Consider the following 21,701-nt stretch of genomic DNA (forward strand, 5'->3'; position numbering starts at 1 on the left):
CCAGCCCTAACTATCTGCTAAAGATCTTTCCATCTCTTACCTTGCAGGCTCTTTCATTGTTTCTCTCTGCGAATAACGTTTTCCAAGCCCTAAGTCTTTGCAGAGTTTTTCCCCTTATTCTACCTTGCTCAGAGTAAGTTTCTTTCAGCCCTAACCAGGTGCTAACGATGTTCCCAGCTCTTACCCGCTTGCAAGCTCTTTCATTGTTAACTCTCTGCAAAGAAGAATGTTTTCCAAGCATTTGCAGGGTTTTTTTCCCCATTGCTCTACTTGCTCAGACTGTTTCTTTCCAGGTGCTAATGATGTGCTCTTATGGCTTGCAAGCTCTTTCATTGTTACTCTCTCAGAATACATTTTTTAAGCCCTTAACCAGGAGATAAAATAATGTGCCAAAGGATGCAAACGAGATGAATACCTGGTAGGCAGATTCTTATTTTCCTCCCCAAAAACTAAGGTGGGTCTTATACTCCAATAAATACTCCCTTTCTGCCACCTTCTGACAAACAAAGTCAATCGGGAAAGCAGATTCATTTAACAACCATGTTAACTCATTTAACAACTGCAATGATTCATTTAACAAACCTGGTGATAAAAATCATAAAATGCGGCAAAAACCGATTAGCAAATTTCTCACTTAGCCCCACATAAAATTTGGGACTCAACTGTGGTCGCAGGTTGAGGACTACTCGCACTGCAGCATTCCCGTGGTCGTGTGATAAAAATTGTGCGCTTAACAACCAGCATGAATTTACGATGATTGCAGAATCCCAAAGTCACATGATCAACAGGCTTTTTGCAACCTTCCCAGCAGGCTTCCAACAAGCTAAGTAGCAATAGCATTTAGACTTATATACCGCTTCACTGTGCTGTACAGCCCTCTCTAAGCGATTTACAGAGTAAGCCTATTGCCCCCAACAATCTGGGTCCTCATTTTAACCACCTCGGAAGGATGGAGGGCTGAGTCAACCTTGAGCCCGGTGAGATTTGAACTGCCAAACTGCTGGCAGCTGGTGATCAGCAGAAGTAGCTTGCTTTACTGCACTCTAACCACTGCACCACCGAGGTTCTAGTCGATTGCAGGGGGAGGGGGAGGGGATAGGTCTGATTCTCTTTAACAACTGCAATGGTTCGCTTCACAACCCTGGCAAAAAAAAAAAAGATTATAAAAAAAATCACATGTGATATGCTTAATAAACTGTTGCTTAGCAATGGAAATTCTGGTCTTGATTGGCCTCAAACTGTGGTCGGGAGGGACTACCTATTTATTATTGTTATTCCCTCTCTACTGTCCATGGAAAGCAAAGAGGAGAAAGGAGTAATGCCATTGTGTGACTTCACAGAGGCACTTTGTGGCTCAAAGCATAATTGAAGATCTGCTGAGTCAGATTAAAAGTTCAGGAGAATCCAGCAGCCTTTCTCAAGTGACCAATCAGATCCCTCCAGGAAGCCAAGTAACAAAAGGTGTTAGTTATTACCGAGAAAGCCCTACGTGGCTTAGGACCAGACTATTTTTGCCCACTCTACAACACTCCGTGGCCTGCACTGGCTGCCGATCAATTTCCGGTCACAATTCAAAGTGTTCGTTATGACCTTTAAAGCCCTACATGGCACTGGACCAGAGTATCTCCGGAACCGCCTGCTACCACACCAATCCCAGCGGCTGATAAGGTCCCACATAGTTGGCCTTCTCCGGGTCCCGTCGACAAAACAATGTCGTCTGGCGGGCGCCAGGGGAAGAGCCTTCTCTGTGGTGGCCCCAGCCCTCTGGAATCAACTCCCCCCCCCCCGGAGATCAGAACTGCTCCCACCCTCGTCTTTCGTAAATTACTCAAGACCCACCTATATCACCAGGTATGGGGGAACTGAGACACCTCCCTAGGCTTTTATATTTTATGATTGGTATGTATGTGTTGTTTGGTTTTAAATGAGGGGTTTTATATGTGTTTCTTTTTAATATTAGATTTGTTCTTTGACATTGTTTTTTACTATTGTTGTGAGCCGCCCCGAGTCTTCGGAGAGGGGTGGCATACAAATCTAATAAATAATAATAATAATAATTTACAGGACCGTCTCCTGCTGCAAACCTCCCAGAGACCAATTAGATCCCACAGGGTTTGGCTTTCTCCAGGTCCCATTTACTAAACAGTGCAGGTTTGCCCGCCTGTGAGGGAGGGTCTTCTTTATGGATACCCTGGTTACCAACTACCCCGACATCTGTACTGCTCCCACCCTACTAGCCTTTCGAAAGGCCATGAAGACCTGGCTTTGCAGGCAGGCCTGGGGGCCATGAGTGTTAACACCTAGCCACGGCCAAACTGTGATTCGCTTGGTATGTATGTGTGTCTGTCTGACTGCATAGTTTAGCCCGGGGGTTTTATCATTTAGTTTAATGGGGATTTTACTGTTTTTACTATCTAATATTTGACTTTTTCTAATATTGTTTTGTATTATTTCATTGTTGTGAATCCGCCCTGGGATTGGGCAGCATATAAGTCAATTAAATTGAATTAAATTATTACTGATATGATGTCATCAGAATATTGTTTAAACCTTCTTCTTCTTCATGAATTCCCACTGAAGAAACCATCCTCACACCCAACAGGAGCAAACTTCATAAAACACTTTTTACCCCCTATTAGTCTTCAGCACCCTGAATAGTTGGCCACTGTTAGATATCTGGAGCTACCAACCTATGCTTTCTACTTCTTTTATTAAATTTAGAAGCTGCTCAACTCCAAACGACGATGAATAGGCAACACTTTAAAAACCAAAGAAGTTGTGGAAGGAGAGAAAAGAGCGGTTTTGTTTGTGATTGATTTTTGCATAGATTTTAGAGAAAACTGATCAAACACCCATGATCCCTTCCCCACTTTTCAAAAGGAGTTATCTGTACACTATGATCAACATGAACATCAACCACTGTGATTTTTCTGTTCCAGAATGTAGCTCAAGGAGAACATATCATCCACAACAAGCAGAACAGCTCTCACCCCAAACTACAACATGGAAATAATTAAGGGTTGCTGATTCAGACAGGGTCTTTCATGTGATTATGGATTAGCCATGGATAACTTCTTGCCAGAGACATGGTCTGATGTCAGAACTCAAGGAATGCAGAATGCAGCTGCGAGAGCAGTCATGGGCTTACCTAGGTATGCCCATGTTTCACCATCACTCCGCAGTCTGCATTGGTTGCCGATCAGTTTCCGGTCACAATTCAAAGTGTTGGTTATGACCTTTAAAGCCCTTCATGGCATTGGACCAGAATATCTCCGAGACCGCCTCCTGCCGCACGAATCCCAGCGACCGATCAGGTCCCACAGAGTGGGCCTCCTCCGGGTCCCGTCAACTAAACAATGTCGGTTGGCGGGCCCCAGGGGAAGAGCCTTCTCTGTGGCGGCACCGGCCCTCTGGAACCAACTCCCCCCGGAGATTAGAACTGCCCCTACTCTTCCTGCCTTCCGTAAACTCCTTAAAACCCCCCTTTGCCGTCAGGCATGGGGGAACTGAAACATCTTCCCCTGGGCATGTTTAATTTATATATGGTATGCTTGTGTGTATGTCTGTTAGTATATGGGGTCTTTTAAATCTTTTAATTTTAAATTTGTTAGATTATTTATGATTTGTTTCCACGTGTTGTGAGCCGCCCCGAGTCTTCGGAGAGGGGCGGCATACAAATCTAAGTAATAAAAAATAATAATAATAATAATAATAATAAAAAAAAGGAACAAGGTTCTGTTTTTGCCTGCCGGGTGGGGGCAGTGATATCAAAAGGCCAAAAAAAAAAAAGAAACCAGGAATGTTAGTGTGAGCTCAATAAGGGGTATCAGAAAACCTTTGTGGTTCAGGCTTTGCCCAAAACTCCCTGAAGCCCCACCCATTTCTGATATATGGTCTGCACAGATTCTTCTAGGGACTGCAGCATTCAATGGAAAAAATACGTTCATCTTTAGTGCTGAGTTTAGAACTAAGAATAAATAGCTCAGATTTGCATGGAAGAGGACAATCCACATTTGGGAGGCCCCGAGCGGGATTGACGAGGGGGATACAAATCTGGGTGGGTGCTGCAATATATTTGGACCCCCCCCCAAGCTTCAGAGATTGTCCCGAAGAGGCAGGGAGATTGGGAAATACTTACTCTTTGCTCTAGGAGGGCCCTGCGGATAGACACCCGCTGCTCCAGCTCTTTGATCTCACGCTCATGCTGGGCCTCGGTGTGGATCTTGATTTTGCTCTGATAAGCATTCAGCAGCTCAAGCTCCTGCTGGAGCTGCATCCTTAGGACTTGGTATTCTGCCTCTTGAGTTTCATCCAAACGCAGCTAGGGAGAGAGGAGGAGGAGGAGGGAGAAGTTAAGTCCTACACCGCAAAACCCACTCCTTAGGATAGCATGGCTCTTAAAGGGACAGATAAGCTTTGTCTTCATAATCCAAGTTTCCCTATGCTTCTGGAATGGGCATTGGCCTAAGACTAAAGGCAGAAAGGCCAGTGATGGCGAACCTTTTTTTCCCTTGGGGGACGAAAGAGCGTGCCCATGCACTATCGCGCATGTGCAGGTGCCGATTGCCATAAGGGCGAAAACCTGGGGAGGGCGAAAACAGCTTCCCCAACCCCCCTGGAGGCTGGAAACAGCTTGTTTCCCAACTTCTGATGGGCCCAATAGGCTCGTGTTTCGCCCTCCCAGGCTCCAAAGACTTCCCTGAAGCTGGAGGACAGTAAAAGCGCCCTCACCCATGCCCCCAGAGGCCCACAGGAAGCCAAAAACACCCTCCCAGAGCCTCTGTGCGAGCCAAAAATCAGCTGGCCAGCACACACATGCACCTTGGAGCTGAGCTAGGGCAACAGCTCACATGGTAGCAGATATGGCTCCATGTGCCACCTGTAGCACCCGTGCCATAGGTTCGCCACCACTGATTTAGGCTGTATGCAATGCAAAACTGTTGCTAGAGGGCTCACTACCTCAAGAGGATTATATAGCTAAAATTCCTGTTTTGTGGTAAAGCTCCCTAGTTGACAATGGCTAGAATTTCAACTTAGTTGAGCATCTCCCATCTCAACCAAGGACAACGGGTACCTCTTGGGTTTCTGTCTATTCTGTTTAGAAAGCAAGTGCTACTTACGTTGCTTATGGAGTCAGGAGTTCAAAGCTGATGTTCCTTGTGCAGTTATGGCAAAGGGAATTCTTATCAGCCCCAGAACTTTAAAACTCGTTACCCACCTCAGAAGGGGTGAACAAGGGCCCCATTGGACTCATTGTGACTTTGCAGCTAGCCTCTTGCCAAGAAGGAAGCCTTGGGGACTACAGTTTTGAGAGCAAGCAATTATGGCTCTCTAAAATGTGTTACTCTCAGCATCTCCTCTTCCATTGTTCTTTTGGGAAAAAGCACGACAATTAAACTGGTATAAAATCAAAGCGACGCTTTAAGGATTAAACCAATCCTCTCGGGGGCTTTATTCAAGGGAGATAAATTCTACCACAAGTAGTCAGCCCATATCCAATGGGATTGGTCATTTTATTTATGTTAAACTTTTGCTGCCCAAAAGTGGGGGAAGAAGGTAGAAGGTGGAAATAATAATAATAATAATAAATAAAATAAAAAAGAATTGGTTGGAGCCTGGGATTCAAAGCATAGTTGGAAAACGCTCTTCTCTGGATTCCTCCCTCTCTCCCACCCAAGGGGAGGGCAGTGCGGGGTACCTACGGCCTGGGTGGAGAGCATTTCATTGATGCTGTGGTCGTACTGCTCGGCTAAGATGGCCAGCTTGCGGGTCTGTTCATCCTTCAAACGCTTGAGAATCCCCTTGTGCTCGCTCTTTGGGGTGGTCTCCAAGAGATGGTTGCGAAGGGCCTTGTATTGACGCGTCTGGATCTTACAGGTGTCCTGAAACTGCTTTTTAATTTGCAGTTCTTTGGACTAGGGGAGCAAGAGGAGGAAGAGGAGAAAAAAAGGGGAGGAGACAAGAAGACAAAAACAGAACAATGCCAGTGACCCGAGGAGGGAGAAGGAGAATGACAAATAAAGAACAAATGTGAAAGGAAGAGGAGAGAGAGAGAGGGAAAGAGAGAGAGAGAGACAGGAGCATGTATTAGACAAACAATTCCCACCAGTGGGGGTTTTGGTGGGAATAAACTAAATGTAGTTTTACTCAATAATTTTACCATTCTAATGTTCCCACTTAAATCAAAGTAGCACCAGTATGGAAGAGTTTCAGCTGAATCAAATAACTTTAATGGAACAAAGATGCTTCCTGGATCGTAGCTTGATGAAAAATAACAACATAACAGAACAGGTTGGGACTTTGGAGATCTTCTAGTCCAACCCACCCCTGGTCAGGCAGGAAGCCTTATACCACTTCTGACAAATGGTTATCCAACATCTTCTTAAAAACCTCTAGTGTTGGAGCATTCACAACTTCTGGAGGCAACTTGTTCCACTGATTAATTGTCCTAACTGTCAGGAAATTTATCCTTAATTCTAGGTTGCTTCTCTCCTTGCTGAGTTTCCTTCTGTTGCTTTGGAGAATAGATGGATCCCCCTCTTTTTTTGGGGGGGCAGCTCCCTCAAATACTGGAATGCTGCTATCATATCATCCCTAGTCCTTCTTTTCACCAGACTAGACATACCCAATTAAATTAGATATACCTCGAAATGGGATTTGCCTCTGAAAGAACAGTGCAGAATGCATTAGCTGACATTGTCTTCGGAGAGGCATACAAATCTAATAAACTATAACTATTGCAAATGAGGTCGCTTCAAGTAATGGGACTAGGACAGTCTTCCTTTCACCTAAGACCCCATGAAGGATAAATGGCACAAGGCTGCATGGAATGTAAAAAAGAAACCAATGGAATGAGTTGACAAAGAAGCTTCATATATTCCAACTAGGACAATGGGAACCGAAAGGAAGACCTGCTAGAAATTCTCTACAGGTAGTCCTCGACTTACAACCACTCGTTCAATGACCATTTGAAGTTACAACGGCTCTGAAAAAAAGTGACTTGCAACCAATCAGGACTGTCACATTCCCCGAGTCTTCAGAGAGGGGCGGCATACAAATCCAAATAATAAATAAATAAATAAATAAATAAATAAATAAATAAATGAATGAATGATCAAAATTCAAGCACCTGCCAAGCCAGCATTTATTTACAGTGATGGCAACAATGTGATGTGATTGCCACTTGTGATCCACTTAACAACAGCAGTGATTTGCTTTACAACCATGGCAAAAATAAATGCCTTGCTTACAATGAAAGTTCTGGTTCCAATTGTGGTCGAAAGTCAAGGACTACCTGTATTATGAACTGAGAAGCAGCTGAAGGGTTCTAGCCAGTTCTCCACATTGATTCTATTTCCTGGTTATCTGTGTTTGGCTGATGGCCAAGCGACAGCCAACGATGCTTCAGGAGAGAAATTTACGAGGGGTCTGCTTGCTTAAGAGGTTTAAATCTTGGACAAACATTCAGTAAATATTTACTTGTTTGTTTTTTCCTGAAGTTATCAATGACCCTAAATATAAAAGGCACAAATGAATGATACGACAGATTCTGAACTATGTCAGAAACTTTTGCACACACGTTTTGGAGTGTGCTAAACAACTGCACAACTGGGTGTCTGCGGAGATTCATCCAGATCACAGCAGTCTTGATGGGGCTTTTTCAAAAGGCAACATTTGGTCTCTCATCCAAAAAACGTCATCAATTCTGATATCAGGGGTGGTGTTAGAAACATAGAAGATTGACGGCAGAAAAAGACCTCATGATCCATCTAGTTTTCCCTTATGCTATTTCCTGTATTTTATCTTAGGATGGATATATGTTTACCCCAGGCATGTTTAAATTCAGTTACTGTGGATTTACCGACCACGTCTGCTGGAAGTTTGTTCCAAGGATCTACTACTCTTTCAGTAAAGATAGGTGTTGGATAAGTACTGATGGTTGAGACTGGACAGAGGCGTATGGAAGGATAGGTTCTGAGCAGATGGCAGTGATCAAAGGACTGCAGTTTTTTGAAGTCATCTGGTCATTAATACTCCCCCTGAGAGCTCTTGAGGCCATTTGGGGGTTTATCTTTGCCTTCAGGGTCACCTGAAGCAAAGTGCCATTGGTTGTGCCTCACCTACCTCCAGTCTACAATGCAACAGTTCCAAGAAGATTCCACAATTGCACCCTGATTCAGGTGACCCCGAGGCCAAAGATAAACCCACAATTGCCCTCAGCATATCTCACAGAGAGCACTAATAAGCAGATGACTGCAAAGAAATACAACCCTTCCATTCCCCCCAACCCCAGTGAGAAACTATCCTTCCCTTGCCCTACTCTTCAATCTCAACTGTCAATACCTGTCCTTCAAACCCTGACACACACACACACACACCATTGCCATCACAACAGATAAAGTTTCTTGGGTGACAATCAAACATTTTGTTTTTCTTACTCAAGGAAAAAATATTCCAGCTGCCTTTCGAAAAAGCACCTTTAAGACAACTACATGTTAGTTTTTCTAAAATGCTAAAGTGGAAAGAAATCAGTGCAATCACCATAATCTGGATAAAAAAATTGACATCACTGCAGCTCCACATCATGTGCTAAATATAGATTGTAGGTGATATTCTCAACACCCATTGCCCAATGAGATGATGATGGCTCTTCATCCTCTATCCTACTCTGCAACAGAAAATATTCTTCATTCTCAGATCCATAATATTCAGGGCAGTAATATATCCACATAATACCTTTTGAAGATTTAGTTCTATTGGGGGTAACTCTCGATCCACCTGCACTCACTTTAAAAATTCCTTTTAGGCTTTCTCTTCTAATCTAAACACTATTGAAATTCCTTTCAAAATACATATTGGAGAAGTGGAAGGAAAGATGGTGGAGCAGATTTCAGCATTAAGATGTCAAATTGACATTAAGATGTCAAATGGACATCCCATTTTGCCTAGCAAAACCCAAGATATCAGTTTTTCAGTCATTGACAGAATAAACTCAGCTGATTTTGAGAGACAAGAGTCTGCAATAATGGCAATTATCTGTTCCCTTTCATTATACAAATGTTATGATGGACACAAACATAATACATTTGACAAAATTGGACCTGCAAGTTACCCCAGGACAAACATCATAAATGGTTTTTAAATTTTGGGAAAGTTCAGTTCTTAGCTAGGCAAAGTTGGGTCTTCTATGACATGTGGACTTCAACCCCCAGAATTCCTGAGCTAGTATGATTGGCTCAGGAATTCTGGGAGTTGAAGTAATAGAAGAGCCAACTTTGCCTACCCCTTGGGATAGGCCTTTTAACGATATATTGTTCTGTCAGCCAGGCTAAAAGTCTCTACAAACAATTCAGTAGAGAATTAGAACAGCCTACTAATTTAAAATAATTTGTGAAGAATGCTAACACCAGTTTTCCCAATTTGGTGTACTCTAATTATGTGGACTACAGCCCCCATGATCCATGCAAAATTGGCCACATGGAAAACACATAGGGAGGGAAATCATTCTGAGCAAAAATTGATGCAGGAATCCACCTATCACAAAATGTGATGCAAGGAGTGGGGTTAGTCCAAATTACATGTTTTCCCCCCTTTACAAGCTATGTTTCCAATTATGGTGTGAGCTTTGGATATGAACTTTTGTGCTATCAAGAAAATGCTATTTTCTTTTTATTTAGACTGAGTCTAATTCACCCTTTCAAAGCTCATATTGATGAGCAAAATGTTTATTTCCTTACATTTCTGATGACATCCCTTATATCAAAACCCATTCAATTATCTATAAGTTATGCTACAAGAGTAATCTTTTCATGGCTGCAATCTTTCTTCACTCTTTGGACAACATTTAAAATGACCCCAAACTACAAATGATGTGGGGGGGGGGAATGTCTAGATCAGTGGTTCTCAACCTGGGGGTTGGGACCCCTTTGGGGTCAAATGACCATTTCACAAGGATCGCCTAAGACCACGGGAAAAGACAACACCTAAAGCTTCTATTCTGGCCCCTTGGAACATATTTTTACAATCTGACCAACCAGGCGTTTACAGTGGGGGCATCCCTCTGACCTTCCTGCCAATCAGCTTAAAGCTCTGTTGGGAGAATTGGTGCTAGACTTATGGTTGGAGGTCACCACAACATGAGGAACTGTATTAAGGGGTCACGGCATAAGAAAGGTTGAGAACCTCTGGCCAGATTATACATTTTTTTTCCTGTGTATGTTATTTTAATTTACTTCATTAATGCCTCATAGATTTGAGAGGTCAGAGGGAGAGAAAAAGAGGTACAAAGAATTAAGGTAATAGTGGAATGTGGAAGAACAGACTCTACTTACACCCTCCAAATAATTTTACTTTTGGAAATCTAAAAGTACATCACTTGAGGATGTTTTTTGGCAGAGTGCATGCAAATAGATATATGCTGTTTTTAATCTTAAATGCCTTATTTTCCTAAAAATCAAATCACATCAAACTCAAAATTCACAATACAGAGGTGGTAAATTGTGGTGCAGAATTTTTATTTTTGTTTCCTTCAAAATTTCACATGCATCCACAATAGGGAAGGGAGAAATAAATAAACCACAGAAGAATGCCCCCCCCCACATGAAATGGGAGAAATAAATTAAAAATTATTTAACATTGTTTTTTTTAAATGTGAAGATAGAGGGGGGGAAAACATAGTTCAAACACACAAAAATGGGAATACAAAATACATTATTAAAATGAACAAAATAGAATCTAAATGAATGAAAACAAGCTTTGCCAAAAAAAAGGTTAAAAGGAATGCTAAAAATACACAAATCTATAGATGTTGCAAAACTTAAATAAATTAAAAAATCACAGGTGAACTAAAAAAGGGAGAAATACAAGGTATGTGCTTTATGCAAACATGGGACCAAAAGCCAGAATCAATGAATATGGAATTATATCTAAACATATCTGAAATGCATTGATGGGTGGGGTTGTAAATTGGGAGGAGGAAACTGGACTAACTACACAACATGAGTGGATGTAAGAAACTAAAAAAAAACCCCATGAAAATTCACAGAGGTAACCATTTAAAAATATGCTACCAAAATAAATAAAAATGAAGACTTTCAAACTGATTTAACTCTATAAAACACCCTATGGCTTGCAGTTGATGAAGAACTCAGAAAGGCAGAAATCCTAGCCACTGCAAAGCCCAATTTCTTAATTAACTGCTACTGAAACAAACAGGGTTTATTCTCAACATTGGAGAATTCAGGATCAATGAATTGTTTGTTGTCATTCACACAAACCTCCTGAGTGGATTAAAAAAAACATAGATCCTGTGACGATGTATGTTTATATAGAATCTACTGGACTTTTGGTTTTGTTTCCCTATAAATAAATAAAACCTTGAAAGCTAGTTAACCAACAAAACAATTAATGCAAACTGAACTGGGATTCTAGACAGCAGCTTCCCCTTTAATCTTCAACAAAGTCATCCTAATGCAGAGGATTTCAGTACGTCACAATTAAAATAGATTAAGATACTGGAGTTAAAAAGTGGCTGCGATAAGACTTTAGTGCTTACCTGCTCAAAGTTTAAAAAGGAAAAACAGTAGAAGCCACACAGGAAAGTAGTTCAAGCATCTGGGTTTTCCAGAACTCTCTAACCTGGCCTCTAACAAATTGACCCCTCCCTCCCAGTGTGAAAGGGTCATTTGAGAAGCAAGCCACAGGTGAACTGGGGACAGGTATGATATCCTAACCAGCGAGACAGCTGTTAACACTTATACTCTAAAACTTAAGGAAATGGTTCCTGGAAATGACAGGGTTAGCAGAGTTTTTAAAAAGTATAAAAAGAGAAGAGGGGGACTGTGATGTTATGAGGCAGCTACTCCATATGGAGCATCCCATTCCTTGGCAAATAAAACATAGTGGTCCCTGGGAAAGATAAGAAAAATGGAGCATCATAGTTCAGAGATCCACCCTTGCACTAAAGAGATGGTCTAGGGCAGGGGTGTCAAATTTGCAGCCCGTGAGCCAGATGCGTCACTTGCTGGCCCCACCCCTTTCTGGTTTAGCGAAGGGGGAAAAAGTCCCGATATGTCACATGATGCTGCTGTGACGCCGCAAGTTTGACATTCCTGGTCTAGAGTTTCCAGTTTTGTAAAAAAAAATAAAAATGAAAAGGCTGCTCTCCTGCCTATAAGGCTTCAAACCACACTGGCGGGAGCCTTAAAAGGCAAAACAACTTCCTTTTTTATTTAAATTAAAGAGGCTGCTATGCCCTGGCTGCAGGAGACATTCATACAGAAACATAACATTTTCATATTTGGTAATTTTTCTTCTTTGACCAAAATGCCTAAACTAAAACAAATCACCGCAATGCCAAGCCATTTGTTTCAAATGCAAGCAAGTGGTTTTTCATTTTAAAAAGGAAGAAAGAAAAAAAAAGCTACTGGATGGCCCATTATTGTTTTGAGTGGAAAAAATCTACAGCAATAAGCTGTCGTTTTATGAATTTCTCCCATTTTCAGTCAAATTGTATTGTTTAAAAATTCTATCAGTGCCCCTTTCTTCCCTCCATTAAAAATTATATAAAGCTTATCAACCTACCCACAAACAAATACAAATATGTACATTCAAGTTCAAACTTTTTAAAAAGGGGGATTGTTACAAATATGGTGAAAAATGATAAAATATATGTATGCGTGTGTCAACATGCACACACACACATACCAATGGTGGAAGTACATATGAACGGCGAAAGAATCACTTAAAAATAGGCAAACTCTCAGGAGCTGAAGGACTTGGTTTTTAAAAACATGTTTAATTTCTCAAGTTTTCATAAGGGGGTTCTTTTTCTGTGGCAGATGAAGAACTAGTGTATTTTAGCAGAAATTGGAATTCAATACTTTTCAGAAGGTAGAAATGGCTTGAAATGAAGACACTTATGTATCTCCTCGCTGTGCAAGAGACGGTGAAGATGGAAAAAGCAGCCATTACTGGATCTTTTAAATAGGGGTTACTGGAAAGAATTTTAAGAATGGAACATTATTCCTTTTTTTCTTTGTTTTGCCAAACCTGGAACTCACCGCATTATCCCAGATGATGGAAATAAGAAGTATTTGGTCTTCACAAATAGCTGACACAAAGGGTGATTCTTTCCTCGTTGACACAATGAACACAAGACAAAATCTCCTGTCCACATCCAATATATAAACAATCAGAGCTTGCACAAACATTTGGTTCTCCGCTCTGCTCATATTAAAGCTTGTTTTACCAAACACATCCTGCCCAGAGCCTCCTGGCAAGAAGACAGCAAAACACCAACAAACCTTGGGGGGAGGAAAAAAAATGGCCTTGAGAGTAAATACTGGATAAAAGTGCTTCTGGTCTGATTCGTCAGAATTCCAGAAGCTGGCCCGCTGCACAGAACATTGCCATCTCAGAGACAGTCAGTTTGACTGGAATGGCTTGTTTCACAATGTTAGGCAAGGTGGGTAGACACCCAAGATACTGAGGGGGCTGTTATCTCCAGGGCTTCCTGATAGATGGGGACACGCGCACATGGCCACTGCTTCTATTCAACCGCCTCAATGGCCCACTGGAACGGCCCCTGCGCCTGGCCCCGCGTGCCACCAGGCAGGGGATACGGCTGGGCCTCTCCTCCTTCAGAACATACAAGCCCTTCAGACAGTAAAGCACAGAAGGGGGCAGCTGAGCGCAGATCACCTTGGTGAGGATCCTGTTGAGGGTACGGATTGGTTTGGCCAGGAGCGCGAGGATCCGGTGGCGCCAGGGGAGGGGAGGCTGCCGCTGGCGGGATAATACTGGGATACGACTCCGGAAGCTGCCTTTGTTTGTTTTGGGGAAGAGGCGGAAGAGCCCCTGCTCACTGACCAGCCCGAGGCGCTGCAGGATGCGGAAAACGGGTTGCGGGAGATGCAGGAGAGCCAAGAGCAAAAACCGGCGGGCGTGGCGGGGAAACCCTTTTAGGCTGTGCTTTGCCAGGGCCCCCAGGAGATAAAGGGGCAGGAAAACCCAGGGGAAAGCTAAGAGGTAGGAGGCCAAAAGAATGACTGGGACATACAGGCGCCCCCTGTTGGCACTCAACGCCACCACCCCTACTGTCCCCCCCAATTTGATAAGAAGCAGAAAGGAGGACCCGGAGAGAAGGAAGACAGAGTGCAACAGGGTGTATGTAACCGCCAGGCCCACTAGGAATCCTTCAAGGGCCAGGAGGATATCTTGAAAACTGCCCCCCTGGGCCCACAGAGCAGCGAGCAAAAGCAGGAGAGTGGGGGCGCAAGGATACGCAGAGACCAACAAGGCCAGAACCACACAGAGAACATGAGGCAAAACGGCCGCCACCGGAGAGGCCCCTGGGTGGGATTTGCCAGCCCCCTCTTGGCTGTAGGGATCGTCGCCAGCTGGGCAGCCATCGCCTAAACCTCTCAAGGACCCCTCCTCTAGGATAGTGGGGAGAGACCGAGGGTACAAATCCTCATTGCACAGAAATGGTTCTAGTTCATCATCGGCTTCTTGGCCATCAGGCTCTGGGACACCTGGCCGCCCCCAGATTGGCAGCAGAGGTTCAGAGGCATCCCCGCAGAGATCCATCTCTCCAAAAAAACTCTGGCCTATTAGACCTTCATCGGCCACTCCCTTGCCATAGAGTTCTTGCTGTTTGAGGCTTGCTACAGAATAGCCTAAAATCCAACCGTTGCTGCTCGAATCTAAGACATCGTGACCCTCCCCTTCAAGCCCCAGACACTCCTGCCTTTCCTCCAAATCTGCTTCTTCCTGCCCATCTGGAGTTGTGTCTGCCATGCAGGGCCAATCTGCCTCCACCTCTCCATAATCTCTCATTTTTGACACCAAAGACTCTGCGCCCTTTGGTGACCACTCTTGGACATGAGGCTCAATATGCCCTGTGTCCAGCTGTGGAGTTTCCTCCTCTTGACCGCATTCCTGGACCGTCTGCTCATGACCGTCTAGCTCAGACTTCAAAATGTCCTCCTGTGTATGTGTATGCATCTCTAAAAGGTCTGGGTATTTTATTGCCAAGTTTACTACCTCAGTGTCAACCTGAGTTGACTCCAAAACCTCTCCAACATGTGTAACATCGCCCGGATCGTCACAAATACAATCTGACTCCAGGACATCCAACTGACACCCTCTTGGATCTAGCTCCTCAGTGTAGACACATTCCATATCCACCAGATGCTCCTGATCCCCCGCCACACTGTCACGAGGACCGTGCCCACCCAAAGGGTCCTCTCCGGAGCCTAGACTTCCAGCCTCATCTCCGTCCATTTCTGTCACCCCTGGGTGCCCCTGACCTGACTCCAGAATTCCCACAACCTGCCCTTCCGGGCACAACTGGCAGCAAGGTGGCGTGTAGGTAGCACCTACTTTGAGGCTTTTAGGCTGCTGCCGGACCTCCATGGCATGCTTCTGGCGCAGTTCCTGTTCGCGGCGTTTATTGTACTCCAGCTGGTTTGACAGCTCAGTTTGGTGTTGCAGGCGGGTAAGCTCTGTCCGGGTACGCTGGACAGTGTGGAGGTGACGGAATTCCAACTCCTGGGTGGACTCATGCTGGCGCAGCAACATGGCGCACTCCAGGTCCTTCTGTGTTTGTTTCTTGTTCAGTTCCTGGAAATTTGGGGGTGGGGGAGGAGAGAGAGCAGAGTCAGAACATCATGTTCCATGGTTCCCATATATATGAAATGCACAGCACTTTCCTTTTATCCAGTGAATACCCTCTTTTGATGGTCCAGCAACAGCCATCAGCTGTTTTTCATTGTCCTTAGTATTCTATCTGTGCAAGTGATCTATAGATGAGAGCTGGTACTATCAACCACTACATCCCTCTGGACCATCTAGGGATTGGTCTCCTTTCTCTATGGTTGAGTTTAATTGGTGTTGGCAGGGAGGTCAAGCCCAAGACTTTTGACACGCAGGGTGGACTAGACCTCAATGTGCCTCACACGCACCATGTAGCATCTAAATGAGACTGCATCAGATATCACGATTATGATCTCCAACTGCATGTCTTGACTTGGGGCTGATCAACTGATTGTCAGAAGCTTTTCTTCCAGTCCTTGAGGCTGTGTGGATCTGGGTGGGTAGAAACACCCAACCCTGAGAAGACTGAGTGGTTTTGGATATGTGGGCTACCCAGATCTGGAGAGATTCTATCTTTAGTCTTGAAAGGCTTAATGCTTCCCTCTTCAGGACTGCTGCCACAATTTGAGGATCTTCATAAACACACAACTGCTCAAACAACCGATGGCAGTTGTGGCCAGGAATACATTTGTTTAGGAAGCTGCCCTGACCAATAGACTCCCAGGTGCAATTAAAGATGCTGCTTTTCTCTCTTTTTTAAAAACTCTCCTTTCCATAACCTTTAACTGGGTAAAATGGTGCTTTAGGCAACAATTTTTGAACCGAGGGTCCCTCAAATGGATTGATTTATTATTATTTTTATTATTAATGAGATTTGTATGCCGCCCCTCTCCGAAGACTTTAACTAATGTGTCCAAAATCTGGAACCCATAATCTCCATGGAACTGAAATTTAGTGAATTTTATGAAACACTTTATGACATCATAATGATAATAAACCAGTCTATGACATAATACACGTCATAAAATATTTCCTGTGCTGATGTCTGATTGAGCTATACAGTTCAACATGGGCAGTTTTTCCAGTGAAGACGCCACACGAGACCCTCTCTCATTCAGGAATCTGGTAAGGAAACACCTCTGAAAGGAAGACCCAGTGGGTCACTGTCTAGTTATTACCTATAACTACTAAAAACAGAGCTTTGCCGGCAGGCCTGGGGCCATTGAGCCACAGTACTCTGCTCCGGCCTAGAACTGATGAATGTTTTATAGTGATATTGTTATTATGGTTTTATTATGGGGTCTTACTATTATTTATTGTTATTATGGTTTTATTATGTATGCCGCCCAGAGTCCAACTAACTAATTGAAGTCCTCGATGGTATTGTGGATTGTCTGCACATACCAAGACTGGCATTGTCAACATGGTTTGGTTCCCACTGATGTAGACACTGTTATGCAATGGGACCAAAGAGTGTGGGCTTTTCCTGCTGTGGAGCCCCCACCCTCTTCTAAAATCACCCCCCCCAAAGATTCATTCAACCTGGCTTAATTTAAGCCACCTCTTAAAACCTGGCTGTTTTTCATGCCTTGGATTAAAGTCGATGGCAGATTCGTTTTAACTAATTTGTTTAGAGGCTGTGCTATTTTTCCTCAGAACAGTTTATGTATGGTTTTGTATTATAATATTTTAAATTGTTTCATATTACAGCCTGTCGAGAGCTGCTTTGGAATTGGGTGGCCTAACTTCATTTAATTAGTGGGACTTAATTAATAAATAAGTCATAAAGAGCTTGCAAAGGCAGGCATTCATGTAACTGTCCATTATGACAACTCTTTCCAGAGAGATACGGTTGGAGAAAGGGGCGCACAATTTAGCCTGCCCAACACACCCACCCTTCAGAGTACACCTCCTGCAGTTTTGATTTTCAAGGCCAGACAGACCCCCCCTTCCTGCTCCCATCAGGCTCACATTACTGGTCCCCACCTCCCGCAGTAAGTCCTGGTCCAAGTTATGGCGTGCCAGCAGCATCTTGCGTTTGTACTGCCGGCATTGCAGCTCAAAGTACTGCCGCTGGCGCCGCAAAAGGTTGGCCTCTTCCTCGGCCTGATAATGTTGCATGTTCTCTTTTTGTCTCAGCAACCATTCCTGCTTTTCCCGCTTGGGTGTGCTCTGATTCTCCTGCAGCTCCTGCAAGAGGAATAACATGAAAAAAGTGAACGCTCCTTCGACGACACACAGGGCAGCATGTTCACAAATGGCAATGACCAAGTGAACTATGATTAACGTGAAGTGCAAATTTAGATCTGGGGAAGTATAGACATCGCTCCCCCAACATTTGTGTACAAGACTGGAAAAGACTGTGGGTAGATTCCTCCAAATGGGGTCATCCAGGGGTTTTGGAATACAGGTTTCATTATCTCTAGCTCACACATCAAGACATATATTGAGGGAAGCTATCTTGGTAAACGTTTTGTGGCTGGAGATTAATAGGCAAAGAATTCCAAAAGAATATGTATAAATTATACCTGAGCAAATTTTCATTTCCTTTTAAATATACGCCTTTTTGTTTATATTCTGGAGCAACAACAAACACTGGGGACACAAAACCCTGACTTTCAACAACATCTCTCCACGTTTGCCTGAGTTATGTGTTTACTTAGTGAATAAAAATCCTTATCGTGTCACTCTCAGGGAAACAACCCTTATGATATTTTCTTTCTCTTCAAAGATACAGGCTGCATGTCATTATAGACACTGTCAGCATGACAGCATAAAATTTCACTTGGTTATTCCTATTCCTTTTGGGATATGTTAGATTCTACATATTCCTAAAAATCAGTGAAATGTCTTATTTTATCTTCCCTCAAAGAAGGAATTTGCATCAATAGATATGAAGTAAAAAAATCCAAAGTAGAGAACAAATTGTGGCTAGAATTGCTAGATGTTGGGTGACATGTAAATTTAACTCATCATCTTCATCGTCATCACTACCATTACCATAATTTCTGGAAGGCCTCATAGTCACAGGCACAGGTAGGGCGGCAAAAGGAACTTTGAAAAGTGAGCTGCCAAACTAGTGTGGGCTAATTAACTTTCAGCTTCCTGCTGCTATGATTCGCCACCTTTCAAATCAGGATACCTCTTTCAGCTGCTCCTTCCGTAACTTATATTGGCGCTTCTGTGATTCAAGTAAGTTGCCCAGTTCCTTCTTCTGTTGACCCAAGATATGTTGCTGAAACTTCTTCTCTTCGGCAAGAGCAGCTTTTGCCTGCGGAAGTGGGAGGAGTGGTCAGGGTCACCAATCATGGTGTTCTGTCTGGGTTCCCCCAGACGTCAACACCAACTAAAAAGAGTAGCCAGACACGCTGGTAAAAAGCAAAGTCATTTTATATCTTTGAAAACAAACACAGATAACAAAAACTGTTCGTACAAACTGGGATGCTGTGAAGCTTCACAGAAGAGTCACGACGGCCAGACAATACAACAGGCTTCTTGCTGGCACACACCCCACTGTAGATAATAAAACCCACGCCTCCCCCAAGTTTTCAGCCTTCGAGGCCACAAGCCAGAATCAGAGACGCCAAGGATCGAAGCAAGGTCACAGGACTCCCAAAAGATAACTCTCCACAATACAGGAAGGGCGGGCCTGCCTTTTCAACCTTTCTGAGGAGAACCACACCCAAACCCAGCTCTTGCCTATTAGGGATGAAAATACCTGGCTAATTGTCCCCTTCTTTGTGCTGCCCTTCTCTGCCTCATATCTATGATGGCTTGTGCATTCTCATCTAATGACTCCAGGCTACTCGCTGGGGAGAGCTCCCCCCTGGGGGTCTCAGGCTGTTCCCCCTCCTCCTCGTCCTGACATTCCTCTTCCCCATCTGCCTGTTCCTCCTCCTCCTCCTGTTCCTCGTCCTCCCCCTCTGAGCATGGAGCCGGCAGAGTTCCAGCCATTCCCTGAGGAGCCTAAGACTGAATCACAACACATGGGAGGGAAACATCACCGAAGGGAATGGGGGGAATAATGCACAAGTAACTAATATCTTTAAACCATCCTTTAGAGCAGAGGTCACGAAACTCCAGCCCGTTGGAAAGCAGGACACTGAAGGGAGGGGGGAATTGTGTGCAAAGCTTAATTTGTGTTCTTGCAGGATTTAGTTACACATGTGAAATCATCCCCCCAGAAACTGCCAAAGCCCCCTCCTCCATCAATTCGTTGAATCAAAAAGGGTGGGGACCCCTGCTTTAGAAAGAAATAGGATTCCTAGTATGGGAAAGTGTACAATTTGACCTCTGGCAAGAAATGGCGAACCACAGTGGAATGAAGAGCTGGTGAGTAGATTGTCTTTTTGTAATTCCTCTCTGGACAAGGAAAGGACTTGAGATTGCCCACAAGTGCACCAGAGAGTTTGATCCTCAGGAGGAGACGGCAACACTGCAATTTCTTGTAGATTTAGAGTTCTGTGAGATGCGTTATCTTGCTCAACCCACAGTTGGGGCTTTTAAGGGCAGTGGGTTTGCATATTTCTTTTTCTAATCACTTTTGGAAATTGCTTTGTTGACTGCCATTCAACTATTAGGAACCTTCTGATTGACACATTTTACAACACTGGATGAGTTTCCTTCAATCCTTAATGAAAAAAGTTTTAAATACAAATTTAAGTTCTTTAAAAAAAATCTTTCAGAATAAACAGGGGAAGGTTGTTCACTTTGGAAAGTTGCACGTTAATGAGGGGCCAAGATAGATTTAAAATAAAATTTGGGAATGAAAGAATCCTCCCTGTGGGAAAATTATTTTGTTTTGAATTCTCCCAAAAATTATAATGAGGAACACTTAAATTTGAGTAACTAACATAAGATGAAGCAAAATATTTTAACATGGGATACATTGAAAGATTGCACTGACAATGCAAATATTACAACTGCCTGCTCTAATTGGACTGTTTCAAGACTGAGATGAAAGTGTATTTAAAAATGACAGCTACAAGAATGATATGAAAGTAGATATCCCGGATATACAAAAGAAACTGGCTGACGTCTTAATAATTAAAAAGGGTATTATACTAAGAGTAATTTTCTTATGCTCAATTTAGAAAGCTTTGAAGAATTTTGTAGAGGGGGCAAAGAAAATATGAAAAGGAGTAAAGTTGTAAGACAGTGATGGTGAACCTTATAGAAACCGAGTGCCCAATTTGTAGTTTCTATCCCCCCTTTGGCCGTGATCTTCCATCTCCCTATCCAAGTCTCCCATCCTCACCTCTTTCTCAAAAATAGCCTGATGCTTCTTGGCCAGTTTTTCAGCCTCAGCTGAGAAGTTGTTGCGGTGGGCCTCAAGCTCTTTGTCAAGGCGCAGCTGGTGCTCATCCAGCTCAGCCCGCAGTTTGTTCTCCAAAGCCAGCAACTGTTTCTGATGTTGACGCCGCATCCGTTTGTAGCCGCTCATCTGATCCCGCAGTGCTGAGTCTTGCTCATGCTCCTGGATTTGGCGAGTCACCTGAAAGGAAGGAACGGAAGAGAGGAGGAAGGGAGAAACAGGAAAAAAAATCGAATTTAATCCCAAATTGTGGTATGTAGACAACACCATTCGTGGGTTTATTATGGAACTAATCCTTCCGTGGGGCAAGAGGAACAATACACAGAAGTGTTGTGCACAATCAGATCTGAAGCAGGCAAGGATCTCATGATCCGGTGTGAGTACCTTCTCCCTCCCTCTTGGCTCATCCTTCAAGAATCTTACCTTTTCCTGGATTTGCATGGTGCTTTCCAGGCAAGGAGGCAGTGATGGCAAACCTTTTTTGATTCGAGTACCAAAAGGGGGAGGTGTGGGTGCGCTAGCATGCGTGCATGTGCCCACACACCCCTTCCCCCTACGCATGTGCACCCCCACGCAGCCCTCGCACAAGCGCACCGGCCTTTCTGAAGCCTGGTAGGCAGTGGTGGGTTCATACCAGAGTGGTGCGGAGCGCCACATCATTAGGAACCCATGGATGAAATTTTTCCCCGGTGTCTCCGTGTCAGAAGAAGCCCTCCGGCCCGCCCTCATCTTAACGTCTTCGTCTGAGGCACAGCTGAGAAGTTCTTTCTCAGGAGATGCCGGGGGAAAA

At 43.8% G+C, this 21,701-nt stretch overlaps 1 protein-coding gene across 9 annotated transcripts in view; it reads right to left on the minus strand.

The window, feature by feature from the left end:
- The window catches only part of TAOK2 (TAO kinase 2), a 52,689-nt gene that overhangs the window by 8,570 nt on the left and 22,418 nt on the right, over window positions 1-21,701 (minus strand). For 3 of the 9 annotated variants that reach the window (XM_070727587.1, XM_070727588.1, XM_070727586.1), the window contains 4 exons: window positions 20,855-21,091; window positions 18,740-18,868; window positions 17,569-17,787; window positions 10,494-15,624 (listed from right to left, as the gene is read on the minus strand). In XM_070727587.1, the coding sequence (XP_070583688.1) occupies window positions 13,498-15,624; window positions 17,569-17,787; window positions 18,740-18,868; window positions 20,855-21,091 (2,712 nt within the window). In that variant the 3' untranslated portion in view covers window positions 10,494-13,497. Of the gene's footprint in view, window positions 1-4,138; window positions 4,322-5,702; window positions 5,916-10,493; window positions 15,625-17,568; window positions 17,788-18,739; window positions 18,869-20,854; window positions 21,092-21,701 lie in introns of those variants that run through there. The other 6 variants (XM_070727592.1, XM_070727591.1, XM_070727590.1 and 3 more) reach the window with 5 other exon arrangements.

Source organism: Erythrolamprus reginae, chromosome Z (genome assembly GCF_031021105.1).
Source record: "Erythrolamprus reginae isolate rEryReg1 chromosome Z, rEryReg1.hap1, whole genome shotgun sequence".
Taxonomy (NCBI): domain Eukaryota; kingdom Metazoa; phylum Chordata; class Lepidosauria; order Squamata; family Dipsadidae; genus Erythrolamprus; species Erythrolamprus reginae.